The sequence below is a fragment of the Carassius auratus genome, chromosome 46 (assembly GCF_003368295.1).
Source record: "Carassius auratus strain Wakin chromosome 46, ASM336829v1, whole genome shotgun sequence".
Taxonomy (NCBI): Eukaryota; Metazoa; Chordata; class Actinopteri; order Cypriniformes; family Cyprinidae; genus Carassius; species Carassius auratus.
In genome coordinates, this window is record NC_039288.1 from 18,013,846 (window position 1) to 18,030,547 (window position 16,702).

Consider the following 16,702-nt stretch of genomic DNA (forward strand, 5'->3'; position numbering starts at 1 on the left):
ATCACGTACAGGAGGACGATAATCACACAATAATTGTTAAAGGAGTAGTTTAGGTGTAAATAATAATTCGTTTTGTATTGCACCGCAGTTCAAAAGTTAAGGTTTAATGTTTTTTGAAAGAAGCCTCTTCTGCTCATCAATGCTGAATTTATTTAATCAAAAGTACAGAAAAAACAGTAATATTATGAAATATTATTACAATTTAAAACAATGGTTTTCTACTTTGATATACTTTAAAATATAATGTATTCCTGTGATCAAAACATCATTACTCCAGTCTTCAGTGTCACACGATCCTTCCGAAATGCTGATTTATTATCATTATTGGAACAGTTTTGCTGCCATGAGATTCGGTTTGACCCCACGGACATGCTTTGTCTGGGGACATTGTGTGCCTGTCTGGTCTGGATGTATTATAGACTCAAAACATTACACAAAAAATATATGTTTATCTGATTGTTGCATGCCATATGAGGTTATGATGCTTTTTGGCTTGTATGTTCCAGACTGACTTTCGCTTCTGCAAATAATATATATATATGTAGCACCATGTATACTAAAGTATAGCATAAAATGAACTGCACCATTTGTTTGTCTTCATTCAACTGAACCAGAAGTTATATATCGGATCACTTCAAATAGAATACTTTTATTCTAACAGCTGCTTAATATTTTTTTTGGAACCTGTGATATTTTTTTCAGGAATCTTTGATGAATAAAGAGTAAAAAAGAACAGCATTTATTCAAAATAGAAACAATATACTGTTCAAAGGTTTGGGGTCAGTAATTTTCTTCTTTTCTTTCTTTTTTTTTTTTTTTTTGGGGAAATAAATCCATGCTTTTATTCAGCTAGGGTGTTAAACTGATAAAAAAAAAAACTGATAATAAAGATTTCTATTTTAAATAAACAATGAAGGAGAGGATGAAGTGGATGCTGATCTGACCATATCCATATGAATTATTTTATATATTGTTTGATTATTAATCAAGTTATTGATCAGTATTTAGCCTCCAAAATCCTTTGATGATTGACTTAAAAAGTAGAGCCATCTATATTTGTGGTTGTAGGGTGCATACATCCTTTTTAGAAGTGGTCAGAGTAAAATGTTGAATAACAGATATTAAAAATCCTGTTCTATCCTGTATTTCTATTCTCCAAGATTGATACTGTAGCTACATGACTACATGACTATATATAGGCTATATGATTAGAATGGAATAATAACTGTATATATAAATGGCTAGATTCGCCATGATTATACAGTATTGTTCAAAATAATAGCAGTACAATGTGACTAACCAGAATAATCAAGGTTTTTTCATATATTTTTTTTATTGCTATGTGGCAGACAAGTTACCAGTAGGTTCAGTAGATTCTCAGAAAACAAATGAGACCCAGCATTCATGATATGCACGCTCTTAAGGCTGTGCAATTGGGCAATTAGTTGAATTAGTTGAAAGGGATGTGTTCAAAAAAATAGCAGTGTGGCATTCAATCACTGAGGTCATCAATTTTGTGAAGAAACAGGTGTGAATCAGGTGGCCCCTATTTAAGGATGACACTTGTTGAACATGCATTTGAAAGCTGAGGAAATTTTTATTTATTTATTTATTTATTTTTTATTTTATTTTTTTGTTACAACAACATTGAAAGCACGAGTCCTGATTGTTCTGGTAGTGGTGATCTAGTCTAGTGTATTTTGTCTCTGATCTATTACCCACAGTAGATGGCGGTAATGCTCTCTTTAAGATTGCGAACCGCCAAATAAGCACAAAGAAGAAGAAGAAGAAGAAGAAGAAGAAGAAAGCTGAGGAAAATGGGTCGTTCAAGACATTGTTCAGAAGAACAGCGTACTTTGATTAAAAAGTTGATTAGAGAGGGGAAAACCTATAAAGAGGTGCAAAAAATGATAGGCTGTTCAGCTAAAATGATCTCCAATGCCTTAAAATGGAGAGCAAAACCAGAGACACGTGGAAGAAAACGGAAGACAACCATCAAAATGGATAGAAGAATAACCAGAATGGCAAAGGATCAGCCAATGATCACCTCCAGGATGATCAAAGACAGTCTGGAGTTACCTGTAAGTACTGTGACAGTTAGAAGACGTCTGTGTGAAGCTAATCTATTTTCAAGAATCCCCCGCAAAGTCCCTCTGTTAAAAAAAAGGCATGTGCAGAAGAGGTTACAATTTGCCAAAGAACACATCAACTGGCCTAAAGAGAAATGGAGGAACATGAGAGAGAGGACTGATGAGAGTAAAATTGTTCTTTTTGGGTCCAAGGGCCACAGGCAGTTTGTGAGACGACCCAAAACTCTGAATTCAAGCCACAGTACACAGTGAAGACAGTGAAGCATGGAGGTGCAAGCATCATGATATGGGCATGTTTCTCCTACTATGGTGTTGGGCCTATTTATCGGATACCAGGGATCATGGATCAGTTTGCATATGTTAAAATACTTGAAGAGGTCATGTTGCCCTATGCTGAAGAGGACATCCCCTTGAAATGGTTGTTTCAACAAGACAATGACCCAAAACACACTAGTAAACGGGCAAAGTCTTGGTTCCAAACCAACAAAATGAATGTTATGGAGTGGCCAGCCCAATCTCCAGACCTTAATCCAATTGAGAACTTGTGGGGTGATATCAAAAATGCTGTTTCTGAAGCAAAACCAAGAAATGTGAATGAATTGTGGAATGTTGTTAAAGAATCATGGAGTGGAATAACAGCTGAGAGGTGCCACAAGTTGGTTGACTCCATGCCACACAGATGTCAAGCAGTTTTGAAAAACTGTGGTCATACAACTAAATATTAGTTTAGTGATTCACAGGATTGCTAAATCCCAGAAAAAAAAAATGTTTGTACAAAATAGTTTTGAGTTTGTACAGTCAAAGGTAGACACTGCTATTTTTTTGAACACACCCCTTTCAACTAATTGCCCAATTGCACAGCCTTTAGAGCGTGCATATCATGAATGCTGGGTCTCGTTTGTTTTCTGACAATCTACTGAACCTACTGGTAACTTGTTTGCCATGTAGCAATAAAAAATATACTAAAAACCTTGATTATTCTGGTTAGTCACATTGTACTGCTATTATTTTGAACAATACTGTAATTAATACAAATCTTCTACACTAGAAGCTAGAAAGCCTTGAGATGCAGATGCAGGGCTCTGTCTGTGTCGGTATCTACTCTCCGTCTCCTGCTGTCATCCTGACCCGAGCTGTGGTGTCTTCTTCTTCTTTTACAGACGCCTGAAATAATCATTTGGAGATATGCTAGAAAATTTTACATCCATATTGGTGTAACCCAAATTTTGACCTCTGTCTTGAGGGCATTTGCTACATGCTTAAAAGTACAGAACAGTCTGTTCTAAAGGTCTCAGTTGAACTTTAGACCCTAGAAGACGTCTGCAGAAATTGAAGAAAACAAGCTGAGTATGTGCATCATGTATTTAAAATTGAGGTTAATTTATAGTCTTCTGAGCAATGCTCAAAGTCCAACAAGCAACAACTATCTGCTGACTGTTCTGAAATAGGGAACTGAAACCAGACTGCAGAGCTCATCTGATATTTTTGGATTAATGATTTAACACCTCTTGATTAGGGCTGCACGATTCTGGATAAATTGAGAATCACGATTTTTTGATCTCATATAGAGATCACGATTCTCCTACGATTCATTATCATTATTATTATTACTATTAACATTATCATTATCACAAGTATATAAATTAATTATTTTATTTTGCAAGGATTCTTTAAATTGATCAAGTGTGACAAAGACATTTATAACAAAATATTTCTATTACACACAATTATTGTTCTTCTGAACTTTCTATCAAAGAAACCTGAAAAAAAATCTACTCATCTGTTTTCAACATAATAATAATAATAATAATAATGTTTTTTTTGAACGGCAAAACAGCATATTATTCTGATTTCTGAAGATCATGTGACACTGAAGACTGGAGTAATGATGCTGAAAATACAGCTGCACACCACAGAAATAAATTACATTTTAAAATACATTCAAGTGAAAGCAGTTATTTTAAATGGTAAATATTTCAAGACTTTACTGTTTTTGCTGTACTTTGGATCAGATAAATATAGTTTGGTGAGCAGAAGAGACTTTAAAAAAACATTACACATCTTATGGTTCAAAAACTTTTGACTGGTAGTGTATATATAATATATTTAAAACCCCAGTTTTTTTTAATATTAGAATGATGAAAAAGTTGTTTAGATCACGGATTCAACGACTCACTCATAAACCTACTACACTTGTTTCATTTCTGGATGAATCAGCGTTTTTGAACGATTTTCTTGAATGAAAAATTAATTCATTGACAAATAAATTAAGACACTTGTCGCCACCTATTGGTGAAACAATGCAATCGACACAAACGTTATTTAAAGCGCAGTACTTTCAAAAGGGGATTTGTTATATTTTGATCGCTGCCATATAGACATCAATGTTTATATTTAAACTATAAACTTTATCCCAGTATTTCTGTGATAATATAAATGACTGTAAGACAGATATAATACTGAGTTCAGACTAGACCCTTCTAGCTGGACTTAGTCTTTTCTCACCTTTTTCTTCTCATATTCCGGAGGCTCACTTGAACTCTTTGATCTACTTACAGGTTTTATTCAACTCAGATACATTGACTTTTATTGTTATCTTGAAATGCAGGTATTTTATATACTGGTTATATACTTTGTATTATTTTACTTACAGTTTGAATTGCTTTTGAATATTCTAACCAAGGGTATTGCATTGACCTTAGATGAGTAGAATCCACCATATATGGATTGCTTTTAAAACGATATTAATTTTTGCATCACATATGTAGAAACTAAGTGTATCTAGGGTTTGGAACCAATCAGAATTTTGCTGACTTATGCAATGAAGCAGTTAGTATCCTCTGTTATTATAATTTCTGGTGATTTTGAATTGAGTGTTGATGCTGACTTCTGCTGATTAAACTACTAATTATTTTCTTCAATTAATTGCATCTCTGACTTCTGTTCATTTCAACACCCGGTCCTCGGGTTTTAACTGTAAATGCAAAAATATAATAAAATATTAAGCTGCAAAAGTTTCCAACATTGATAATAAATTTGCATAATCGAATTATTTCTGGAGGATCATGTGACACTGAAGCCTGGAGTAATGATGCTGATGAAAATTCAGCTTCGCATCACAGAAATAAATTATATTTCAAAGTATATTGAAATAGAAAACTATTATTTAAATGGTAATAATATTTTACAATATTATTTTTTTTTTCTGTATTTTTGTTCAAATGTATGCATTCATGATGACCAGAAGAGACTTCTGTACATCACTTTTAAAATCTTGCTGATCCCAGCCTTTTAAACAGCAGTGTATATGAAGTTGATTTAATATTTTTTTCAAAAAGCACTATTAAAATTCATATATTTGTACTAGTGTTGTAGTAATAAGTACATTACTGTGAATATGGAGACTAAATAATGACAATATTAACTAGCTTGAGTACTTTCGGAAGTGATAATGCACCTTAAATCAATACAAATTAAACAAGAACACAAACCAACATCCACATTTACTCAGACTAGCACAAATAACTGCGACAGTTCATACTTTTTTATTCAGCCTGATATGAATTACACATGATATAAGAGAGGATCATCTTCAAATTATGCAATAACCTCTCTTCCCTTTATATAAACATCTCGTCACAGACACTTTCTAAACCTGAGGTTTGGGTTCTGATTATGTTTTGTCCTTTTTATATTTCCATTTGTCAAGTAATCGTGTCGTAGCGGTTGGAAAGGTGTCCTTAAATACTCAAAAGTGGTATTATGGGAAAATCGCAGCAGAGATGTCGTGTGTGAAAACACATCAGGGACAAACGTGTCAGAAACAGAAAAAACTGAAACTAAAGTACTACATCATTCTGACTAAAAACAGGCACTAAATTTGTTCCCATGACCTAATTTTGTTCCCAGCACCACTTGTTGTAACAACACCATGCTCTGCAATGCCTTTATGCTCAAGACATTTCCCAAATCCTGCTCCCGGAAATCTGGAGGAAAATCAAATGCAAAAAATGTCTGCATGGGGCAAACTTTAAAACAGAAAGGGCCAGCTGAGCAAAAACTATTAGTGCAAACATGAGCTGTTTAAAAGCCTATTTAAGTTTATGTTACACTTTTTAACAGGAAGTCAAGATAAATAACCCGTCAAGATGATGTCATGGACATGTTCGTTCCTATGGAAGCCGGTTTCCACCACAGAATTAATTTTGCAGTTTGTCTCAGAATTTAGACTTTTTTTTCCTCACAATTCTGAGTTTATATCTTGCAATTTTGACTACATGTGCATTGCAAGATATAAACTCAGATTTGTGGAATAAAAAGTTTACATTATTTAGATTTTTTTTTATGCTGTGGCGGAAATATAACTTACAATTCTCATTTTAAAAAAATGCAAGATATGAACTTTTGTGAGAAAAATGTCAGAATTGCAGAAGAGGAATTGTGAGATACAAATTTAAAATTCTTAGAAAACATTGTGAGAAACTCTAATGGTGGAATCAGCTTCAGCATGTTTCACTTCAAAATTGAACAAGAAATGAATATTATGGCAAAAGAAAATTAAACCATTAAGTTTTTTTTTTTCCATGAAAAAAAAAAAATTTCATTTCTGAAAAAAAAATTTTTTTTTTGACTTAATCAAACCATTAAGATTTTTTTTTACATGGAAAAAAAAAATAATTTCAGAAGAAAAAAAAGACAAATGATAATCATTATTGAGAATAAAAAAAATATGCAAAATGATGTTAAAAAGAATTTGAAAAGAAAATATTATTAGCCCTCGTGAAAATGTCAAATGCAAACAAAATCGCCTCGAAAACAGGCTTAAATTTCTATTTTATTATTTTTGGGTGAAATGTGACCTGGACATATTTTCTGATGAGTATTTATGTCTTTTAAGATATACAAATGAGCAACCCCACACCCTCATCCAGGTTGTATTTGTTACTGCACTGGTTTTATTACCCAGCATTCCTGTCCCTGGTCCTTTAACACGTCGTTTAAATAAAAGTAATGCCATGCTGATAGGTTTGTCATGTCGTAAAACGTCGCTGTTAAGATCTTCCCTGTGAGCGGTAATGAATAAAACATATATTAGATTTGTCATTAAATAGTTGTTGTCTCTTGCACGGTCTGCATGCATCAGGAGCAAAGGGGAAGTATAGGGACGAGGGGAGGAGATGTGATAACGCTCACGTCTGCGCTACAAACTCACTCCTTTGGTCCAGAAATACACTGTTCTCCGCATTCACATCAACCAGAACAGTCCCGACTATGAAACTCCAGTGTGTTTGTGTGTGTGTGTGTGTGTGTGTGTGTGGTCCTTTCTGTCAGTTATCAATGGGTTTTGTAGAAAATCACTGAAGCTTCGTTCCCAGCTTTCGTTGTCTGTTTCTGTAAGAAAAGAAAACCAAAGAAAACTAAGTCAAAGGTTTACAAGACACTTTAAGCTAGGATGAACTATTAGATCAACTATAATCTAATAGCAACTATTTTAAATCCCAAAATGTCGGTAAATGTTTCATGCAAATCTGTCACTTTCAAAATTTTCCTGCTTATAAAAACATGATACTTTACATTAAAATCATTCCACACAGGAAGTGACATCACTAAAGCAGTATGGCAGGAAGATCTCAGTCAAACTTAGAATATTTTACACACATTGTCAAGTTAACTGCAATCATCAAGCTCAGCCAATCAAGTTATTTTGTGAAAATGTCTCTTTAATAAGCAGAATCCTGCTTTATGCTGTTCTTCTAGTCTCTAAGAGGATGATTTCATAGTGTGTGTGTAATGAAGCATACTGATAAAATTCTAGCTATTGCTCGGCGGCCTTGACGTTCTGATAAGTTCTCTGTGTATGTGTGTTAGTGTCCGTCTATACAGGGAGAAGCTCAGACAGACCCAGGACAAACATCCAGCGTATCAAATATACGTCTTTGGAGAGACGCATTGCATCTGACCTCGAAACACTTGTCACCAAAATAGCTGTTAGAAGATATGTTTACGTCTATATGTGGAAACTAAGTTATTCTAGGTTTTGGAACCAGTCAGAATTTTGTTGACTTATGCATTGATGAAATAACTATCCTCCGTCAGGGTATCATTGTTGCTGATTTTGAATTGTACGCAGAGCGGCCTACGAACTCCATCGAGAGTCCTGAAGCTGACTTCTGCTGATGAAACTGCAAACCATGTTCTTCAGTAAATCTTTCTTTAATTGAACGCATCTCTGACTCCTGGTCTTCATTCATCATATCTGGTCCTTGGGTTTAACTGTACATTCCCCTACAACAGTTAACTAAACCCCAAAACTAGCTAGCCCCTACACATAATAGCATTAATAATCATTAAAAATAAATATATATTTTTTATAAATATTTGATTTTATTAAATTTATTTAACAAACAAGGCTTAAGTATTATTATGTAGCAAAGAATACCAAAAAAAAGGGTATATATATATATATATTTTTTTTTTGTTTGTTTTTGTTTTGTTTTTGAAGAGTTTGGTGATAAATGGCATAAAAATACTTAAAAGTATTTATTTATTTATTTATTTTTTACGTAAAATGCGATATTTGCAGAGTTATTAGGTCAGGGCTTCTCCCTTTTTGCCCAAAACGCAACAAATGCCAGTCTCCCTTTTTTGCGGAATGCGATGTATCCGCTCAACCAATCACAGCGCACCATTCCACGCACTCTATATAGTAATGGAGGCGCTCCGAATACACCCAGAATCCTAGTTTTCCTCATCTACTTGTACTCTGTGATCAACAAATAAATGCTGCACGATAAATCACATGTGATTGTCACACGTATCTCGACAGATAAACCAGTTCTGAGATTAATAGTATCAGTAAATCTCCATCATGTGCTTTCAAATGGAAATTATTCAGATGTATTAAATACACAGAGGCGTAGATCACTGACAAGCTACGCTAAAACCCATTCATTAGATGAATCACATTTGATTATGAATGTAATATTGCGTAGCTTGTCAGTGTTTTTATTAATGCCATATATGTTTTTGTTAATACAGAACAAAGCACTACTCAACAAAATGATTGTCACATGTCAAAGATGAATGCACTTTTGGAAGCTGAATGTAAGGGAAATGTAATTTTAGAATGTTCTTGATGAAATTTTATTTTATTGCTGTAATTAATTTATAGCATTAACAAGATGACCCATTGCATTCATTTCGGAAGCGATGGCTGATGGATGTATTTTTAGTCCAGTGCCTGTATATAAGATTAGTCATGTGTGGATCAAATTACTATTTTGTGTATCAGTTTCAATAGGAAAAATAACTTTCATATGGATTCAATGGATTTATTGCATTTAAAAAAAAAATAAAAAAATTATATATATATAATATTTTTTAGACACAGCCCAAGTTAGTCCCAAGTATTGCAAACCTCATGCTAAATAATTCAATAATTATTTGTTTTAAAGGTTATGCACACCTCCTGTAAACAGCTTTATTATAAAGACTTTAAAAGTTATCAATTTTATTTTGTACCTTTTAATATAAAAGCCAGAAATCCCTGCTTTCCTGTGGCTCAAACATTGACTTTGCTTGCCATGATAAACTATACTGATAAACTATGTGCCATGAATGCAATGATAAGAGTCTGGCAAATGCAGTGAAAGTTAATTTATACTAGGGCTTCTCAATTACAAAAAGGACATAAAAGTAACTTAAAATGACTATAAAAATACTCCAGAAGACGTGTGGGTGAGTTTACCTGGCTTCTGATCTGGTTACGGTGTATTCAAACCACAGGATGTTGGGAATGAGACTCGTATCTCTCACCAGAAAAAACTCTGAGATCGGCCTGAGACGAGAAAGAGAAGCCAAGACCATGAGACAGAGCTCTCTGTATATAAACGACTTGGCTTGTGAAGAACTAGCATCATTACCAGGCTGCTATCTTGGGAAAGAGTGGCGTTAGCACCTCTTGGGTGATAAAAAACCAAACCACTCCCATCACCATCCCGGCCACACCTCCATAAATCACCTGACTCCAGGTGTGGTACAGGAGGTAGACCCTATGAGGACAAACAAGAGCAATGCATCAGAAATACAGTAAGATTGAACTACTGCACTCGCTGAAAGAATAAAGCCACTTTACCTGCTGTATGAAACGGACAGAGCCACGGCCAGCAGAACGATGGACAGTATATGCCGCCATAACAATTCAACACACCTGGCATTGTTCGTCTGATGCATTCTGGAATCATTTCATTAAAATGCATGATTAAATGCTGTTTATTTAACTATTTATTCATCAAAGAATCCTGAATCAGTTTGCAAAAAAATATGAAGAACTGTTTTCAACATCGATAATAATCAGAAATGTTTCTTGAGCAGCAAATCAGTAAATTAGAATGATTTCTGAAGATCATGAAGACTGCAGGAGTGATGCTGAAAATACAGCAGTGCATCACAGAAATAAATTACAGTTTAACAGATATATTCATATAAAAAAACTTATTTTAAATTGCAATAATATTTCACAATTTTGCTGTTTTTATGGTATTTTTAATCATCAATTAAAGGCAGCCTTGGTGAGCAGAAGAGACTTCTTTCCGGCTGATACCAAACTTATTCATATATTAATATAAATAAAGTTTTTTTTTTTTTCTCAAGTAAATGATATTAAAACACAACTACAAACTGTGAAAATGTATCTTTTTCTAGTTAATTATGTTCTTTTTTACTTAAGTATGATGTCATAAAAAAAGAGCAAGTCTTACCTTAAATAAAGAAAAAGAAAAAAGTATACAACAAAAAACCAGATGAACTGCGAGTGACTGGAGGGCATCCCATACTCTGTCGTGACGGAGCCGTGACCTCCTGTTAACAAAACACCACACAGTTCAGTAAATTCACAAAATATCAGAGACGTGCACGAGCAATGGACTAGTCAGGGACTAGTTATAAATTAACTTGTGAAGTAATGAAGAGTTAGAGTCAACCAAACTGAGATCTGCTTTTTTAGTGAGACAAAAAATTTGAACGGCTGCAAGAAACTCCAGGTCCAGGGATTTTAGCATTAACTAAAATGGAAATTAAACCATTAAAAAAATATTTAGCTACATATAAATACTATGTTAACTGAAATAAAATAGTAAAAAAATATTTTTCAAAGTTGAAAAGACTATTGAGTTTTACAACAACAACAACAACAAAAAAATTCACATTTAAAACAGTGTTACTTGTTTGTTGCATGTGTAATTTACTTGCAGACCATTTTTTGTGTAGTTGCCAAAGCAGCATTTTTAATGTACTAATTAAAAAGCAAATAAAATCTCATAAAAAAAAAAAGGACTAAAAATGACAAAAACACAAAATTACTAAAACTTTAACTAAAATTCAAGAAAATATAAAAATGTTTTTTTAATTCAAAATATCACTGAGAAATATAATAGTCTATCAATGATTAAAATAGCACTGTTGCGGTCTCAACCGTAACCTAGATTGTATTAATATCACTGAGCTAAATTAAACAATATAGAATCCACATGTTTCTACAGAACCAAGCATGAAGTACCTAAGTGTTATTTTTGTGCATGCTCTGTTTGTTAGCAAGAACAAGTTGTTTTTTACAGATTGCTGGTGATTTCGGTTATGAGACTCCCCAGATGTGAACTGGGCTTCTGCATGCAGCTGATCGGACTAAACCTCACTAAACCTAACGGACAGGTCACAGGTCAAGCCCCAGGGTTGGTTCATGAAATACTCATTGTGTTTTTTGCACACGGTCTGACATTGCCAGTATTGTGTCTATTGGCATAAAATCTGTTCTAGACTATTCTGGCCAAGAAGCGCCTACTCAGACCGTCTGACCAACATGTAAACCAATAAAGCACAGTTTGTTTGGTTTTTACATGCGTTTTTTGGTGGAAAAAGTCACACAATAGCGATCTACATACAGAAACACAGCCTCAAACTATACTCTTTCAAATAGACTAATAGTTAGAGTTTTTTATGACCATGCAATACTTACCTCCACACGGCCGAGGCTCCTGCAGAATGTGTTTGAGCAGCCAGTTTAGCCCCTCGTTCATGATCAACCCTCCAAAAAAAGAGATCTGAGAGAAAGAAAGAATGCACAAAAGGGATGGCACAAAACACAATAAGCACAAGGTAGCATGCTGTTTGGGATTTGAGCCTATACCGTGCTGGTGTATGACGTCATGTGACTCACCGTGTGTAGCTCTCGCTTGAAAACGATCAGAGTGACGAATCCGACGAGGATTGCGATGGGCAATAGGCTCATGAAGGCCAATACCTGCCCCGTCAGATCACCTGGACAAACAAACAGGGTCAAACTGAGCAATTTAGAGTCCTTCTTCACACACAGAGCCTGTCAAAACAATCATCAGAATCAGAACGGCTACATTGCAATTGACATTGCCAAAAGTCAGACATATTTAGTCAACCTTGGATTAAAATGTTTGATAAGAGAATTAAATTTTGCATTCATGCCACGTCACAATTACTTACAACCTGGGACATTCGACTTTCCTATATCCTTAATTATGCATTAAAACACTATTTTCTAAATGTATGGTATAGACAGATCATGCTGTGAATAATTCATCTGTGCATATGTATCTTTTTTTATTTTCGTGTAATACCACAACACAAAAAGTAACACTCATTATGGGAATGTCTTCATAAACATGTTGTTTACTTTGCAAGATATTAGACAGTTATTAATCTCTGTGGTTTGCACACTCTCTGATTGCATTACAAACCTTCCTCTTGAGCACAAAGCACTAAAAGTTGGCCACTTCACAAACAACTTCCATATGCATATCAGAAATATTGATTGCATGTCAAACAAGCATTGCATTTGCCAAACTGCACATACAGGCTTGCTTTATTTTGTGTATGTTATTCATTCTGGCATGTTTTACCACCTCATGCATGCAAACATCCACGTGACAGTAGTTTAAACACGGTTTGTCTGTATTAAGGCATAAGCGCAGTGTATTTTAGACTTGCTTTGACATGTTGCAGGGTTTTGGGGTCAGTCTATATTCTTTCAAAAATCCAGGGACAACCTCACGAACGAAGGTTGTGATGCAACCGGGAATTAACTGAATTAACCCACCAGAGCCACGAGTCTTGTCTGAAACTTACAGGAACATTAACAGGGTCTCATGTGGCTGTATTAGACGCGATCACCTGATCAGGTTTATTGATTCATGCTTGAAGTAGTTTAACGTTTAAATAATAAAGAACGAAACTGAGCGTCCGGGATTACCAGCGCACTATTTGGCAGCAGGCGTTCCGTGCCCAGCAGAGTGAAGCGCATTATTTGGCAACCCAGCCCTGGTCGCGTCCATTCAACTGCGCGATATTCCACAGACGCCGCGGCGCGATTTAAGTGTCGTGTGATGACACGGCTTTGCGGGGAAAACAACAATCTAAAAATGCTCTTACCAGCAGGATACTCTACGTGGGTTAAGGATATCGACCGCCATCGAGGTGGTGCCGAGCACTGCTCTTCCGACGCCATCTTACCCGGACACCGGGCATCGGCCGTCAACCAATCAGAATGGAACGCCCCGACGATTTCGACCAATCAGATTCACCGGACGCTGCTACGACGCGCGGCCATTCACCAAGCGCATTCTCAAAGGAAAAAAATCTGCATGGGAACAGCCGGCCAATCGGAGGAGTGTGTTTAAAGGGATGGACCAATCAGAGGGCGTTTGGCTGGACATATGAAAATTTTATTTATTCAAATGAAAGAAGAAAAATTAAGTGAATGGGGAGATTCCTCTTCAATTGATATCAAATACGTGAAGGCAGACAGAGCCACACAAACAGTCTATTCCATTACATTCTTTTTGTTAAACACACACACACACACAGACACATATATATACATATACTACATATACATATATATACATATATACACACACACACACAGACACATATATATACATATACTACATATACATATATATATATATATATATATATATATACACACACACACACATATACATATATATATATATATATATATATATACATATATATATATATATATATATACCATACCTGTCAAGTATCCCGTTTTGGCCGGGAAAGTCACGTATGTTACCCTTCTTTCCCGCCGTCCTCCCGTATTAGTATTTTCCCGTAAATCTCCCGTATTTTAATTCTTTAATTTTAACCTGCGTTATTAATAAATAATAATAAAAAAAAACATTCCCAATCTGAGCTCTGTTATAGTCTCGCGATAACTGCCACCTGCAGTAGCCTGTCGCGAGGGGTGTGTGAGGTCAGATGACATGAGTTATAACTCGGGAAAAACAACAACAAAAGAAAAAAACAGAGACGGATGATGGATGCTACGATAGAGAGTGAAGGCACACCTTCCAAAAAACCAAAACCCATGTGTAAATACCGTGATAAATGCGACAGCGAATTTACTTTTTTAAAGAATGCAAAGTCTGCAACAAATTTGTACAACAACTCACTAAAAGAGTAAAAGAAAAGTTATGTGAAATGAAAAGAAAAACTGTAAAAAAAAAAAAAAAGCAATATGAAATTAAAAGAATGTGTGGAATGAAAATAAAATGTAAATGTAAAGACAAGCAATGTAAAATTAACAGAAAATATGCAAATAAGCCTTTAAATAAATGCTCTTCATATATACCGTTTTGTGTTTTCATTTGGGCTATAACACCTGTCTTAAAATGTAAGGGATACTGGAGCTTTGTTGGGGTGGTGGGACTGCTCGCGGTGGGCGCCGGAAAATTTCCCTTATTTTCAAATTCAAAACTTGACAGGTATGATATATACATACGTATATATACGTATATATACGTATATATACGTATATATGTATATATATATATATATACGTATATATGTATATATATATATATATATATACATATATATGTATATATATGTATATATGTATATATATATATATATATATGTATATATATATATATATATATATATATATATATATATATATATATATATATATATACATATATACGTATATATATATATATATATATATACATACATACAGTGCTTTAAGTGGGCCGGTATGCACTGGTACTCAGTACCACCACTTCCAAATATAGCTCTTGAGCGTACCGCCACCTCACCATGCGCCCCAGAACGTGCTTTTATCGTACCGGTACGTTCATTTGGACATCTGTTTTAATAGAGGTTTTAATCCTTTGCCTGTGCTGCCACTTTTCAGAGCACGCTTCACAATGAACGCTTCCTAATTCTTCCTAGTTCGGAGTATGGAGCGTGAATCATTTGAACCAGTGTGGGAGTTCGGAGCGGCTTCGCGGATCATTTGAATCGGTTCGAGAAATCGAAATCACGAATCATTTGAATCAGTTCGGGAGTTTGGAGCGGCTTCGCGGATCATTTGAATCAATTCGAGAGGTGGTAGCGGTATCGCGGATCATTTGAATCAGTTTGGGAGTTCGCAGGTTTGCGAATTTATTTGAGTCAGTTCGGGAGTTCAAAGCCGGTTCGCGAATCATTTGAATCAATTGGAGAGTTCGTAGCGGGTTCGCGAATCATTTGAGTTAGTTCGGGAGTTCGGAGCGGGATCGCGAATCATTTCAATCAGTTCGGGATTTCGTAGCGGGTTTGCGAATCATTTGAGTCAGTTCGGGAGTTCAAAGCGGACTCGCGAATCATTTGAGTCAGTTTGGTGATCACGAATCATTTGAATCAGTTCGGGAGTTCGTAACGGGTTCGCGAATCATTTGAGTCAGTTCGGGAGTTCAAAGCGGGTTCGCGAATCATTTGAATCAGTTCGGGAGTTCAGCGGGTTCGCGAATCATTTGAGTCAGTTTGGATGTTTGAATGCAGTAATGCAGTAGCTCTTTCTAAGGGTATTTTTTCAAAATCCTTTTGCACATTTTATTTATGTTCAGTGGTTCTTTCTAGCTCAAGCAAATCCACGAACTAATAAAAGGATTTATTATTAAGGTCGCCTGTTGACTGCTGTATATAAAAGCCCTTCAATATAGTTGTTGTTACCTCAGGGGATGAGAGGAGTCATCAAAAAAAAAAAAAAAACACAAAATATATATATATATATATATATATATATATATATATATATATATATATATATATATATATATATATATATATTTAGCTATAATAGAGTACCGGCACACATATATATATATGTATGTATACAGTGCTTTAAGTGGCCCAAAAGAGGTGCCGGTACATGTATACATTTATTTGACCCTCTAACTTTATCACTCAATATTCTAATTCTATTCTTAAAAAATCTAACTACCTTTCTAATCTTTTTGTATTCTATTTTTCTTTTCATTTATTATGCAATTATATATATGTGGGTATGTCTAAAGACCTCTAACTAGCTTGCTCTATTCTTTTTTTTTATTCTATCCGTTTTCTTTTTATTTATTATATTATTTAAAATCCCATGCTACGTGTACTGTGTAAACCTAACTGAGACTTGTTATAGCACTTATATATCATTGCTCTTTTTGTTGTTTTTGGATTGCTTCCACTGTCTTCATCTGTAAGTCGCTTTGGATAAAAGCGTCTGCTAAATAAAT

General features: G+C 34.8%; 1 protein-coding gene across 1 annotated transcript; it reads right to left on the reverse strand.

Annotated features, from left to right (window-relative positions):
- Window positions 1–5,616: 5,616 nt before the first annotated feature.
- Window positions 5,617–13,674, reverse strand: LOC113064443 (dolichyldiphosphatase 1-like). Its single transcript, XM_026235295.1, has 8 exons — window positions 13,548–13,674; window positions 12,304–12,404; window positions 12,103–12,187; window positions 10,850–10,949; window positions 10,225–10,323; window positions 10,013–10,141; window positions 9,838–9,927; window positions 5,617–7,481 (listed from the first exon to the last, which is right to left on the reverse strand). The coding sequence occupies exons 1-8, from the start codon at window positions 13,621–13,623 to the stop codon at window positions 7,445–7,447; spliced, it is 717 nt and encodes a 238-aa protein (XP_026091080.1). The 5' UTR covers window positions 13,624–13,674; the 3' UTR covers window positions 5,617–7,444.
- Between the last annotated feature and the right edge of the window lie 3,028 nt (window positions 13,675–16,702).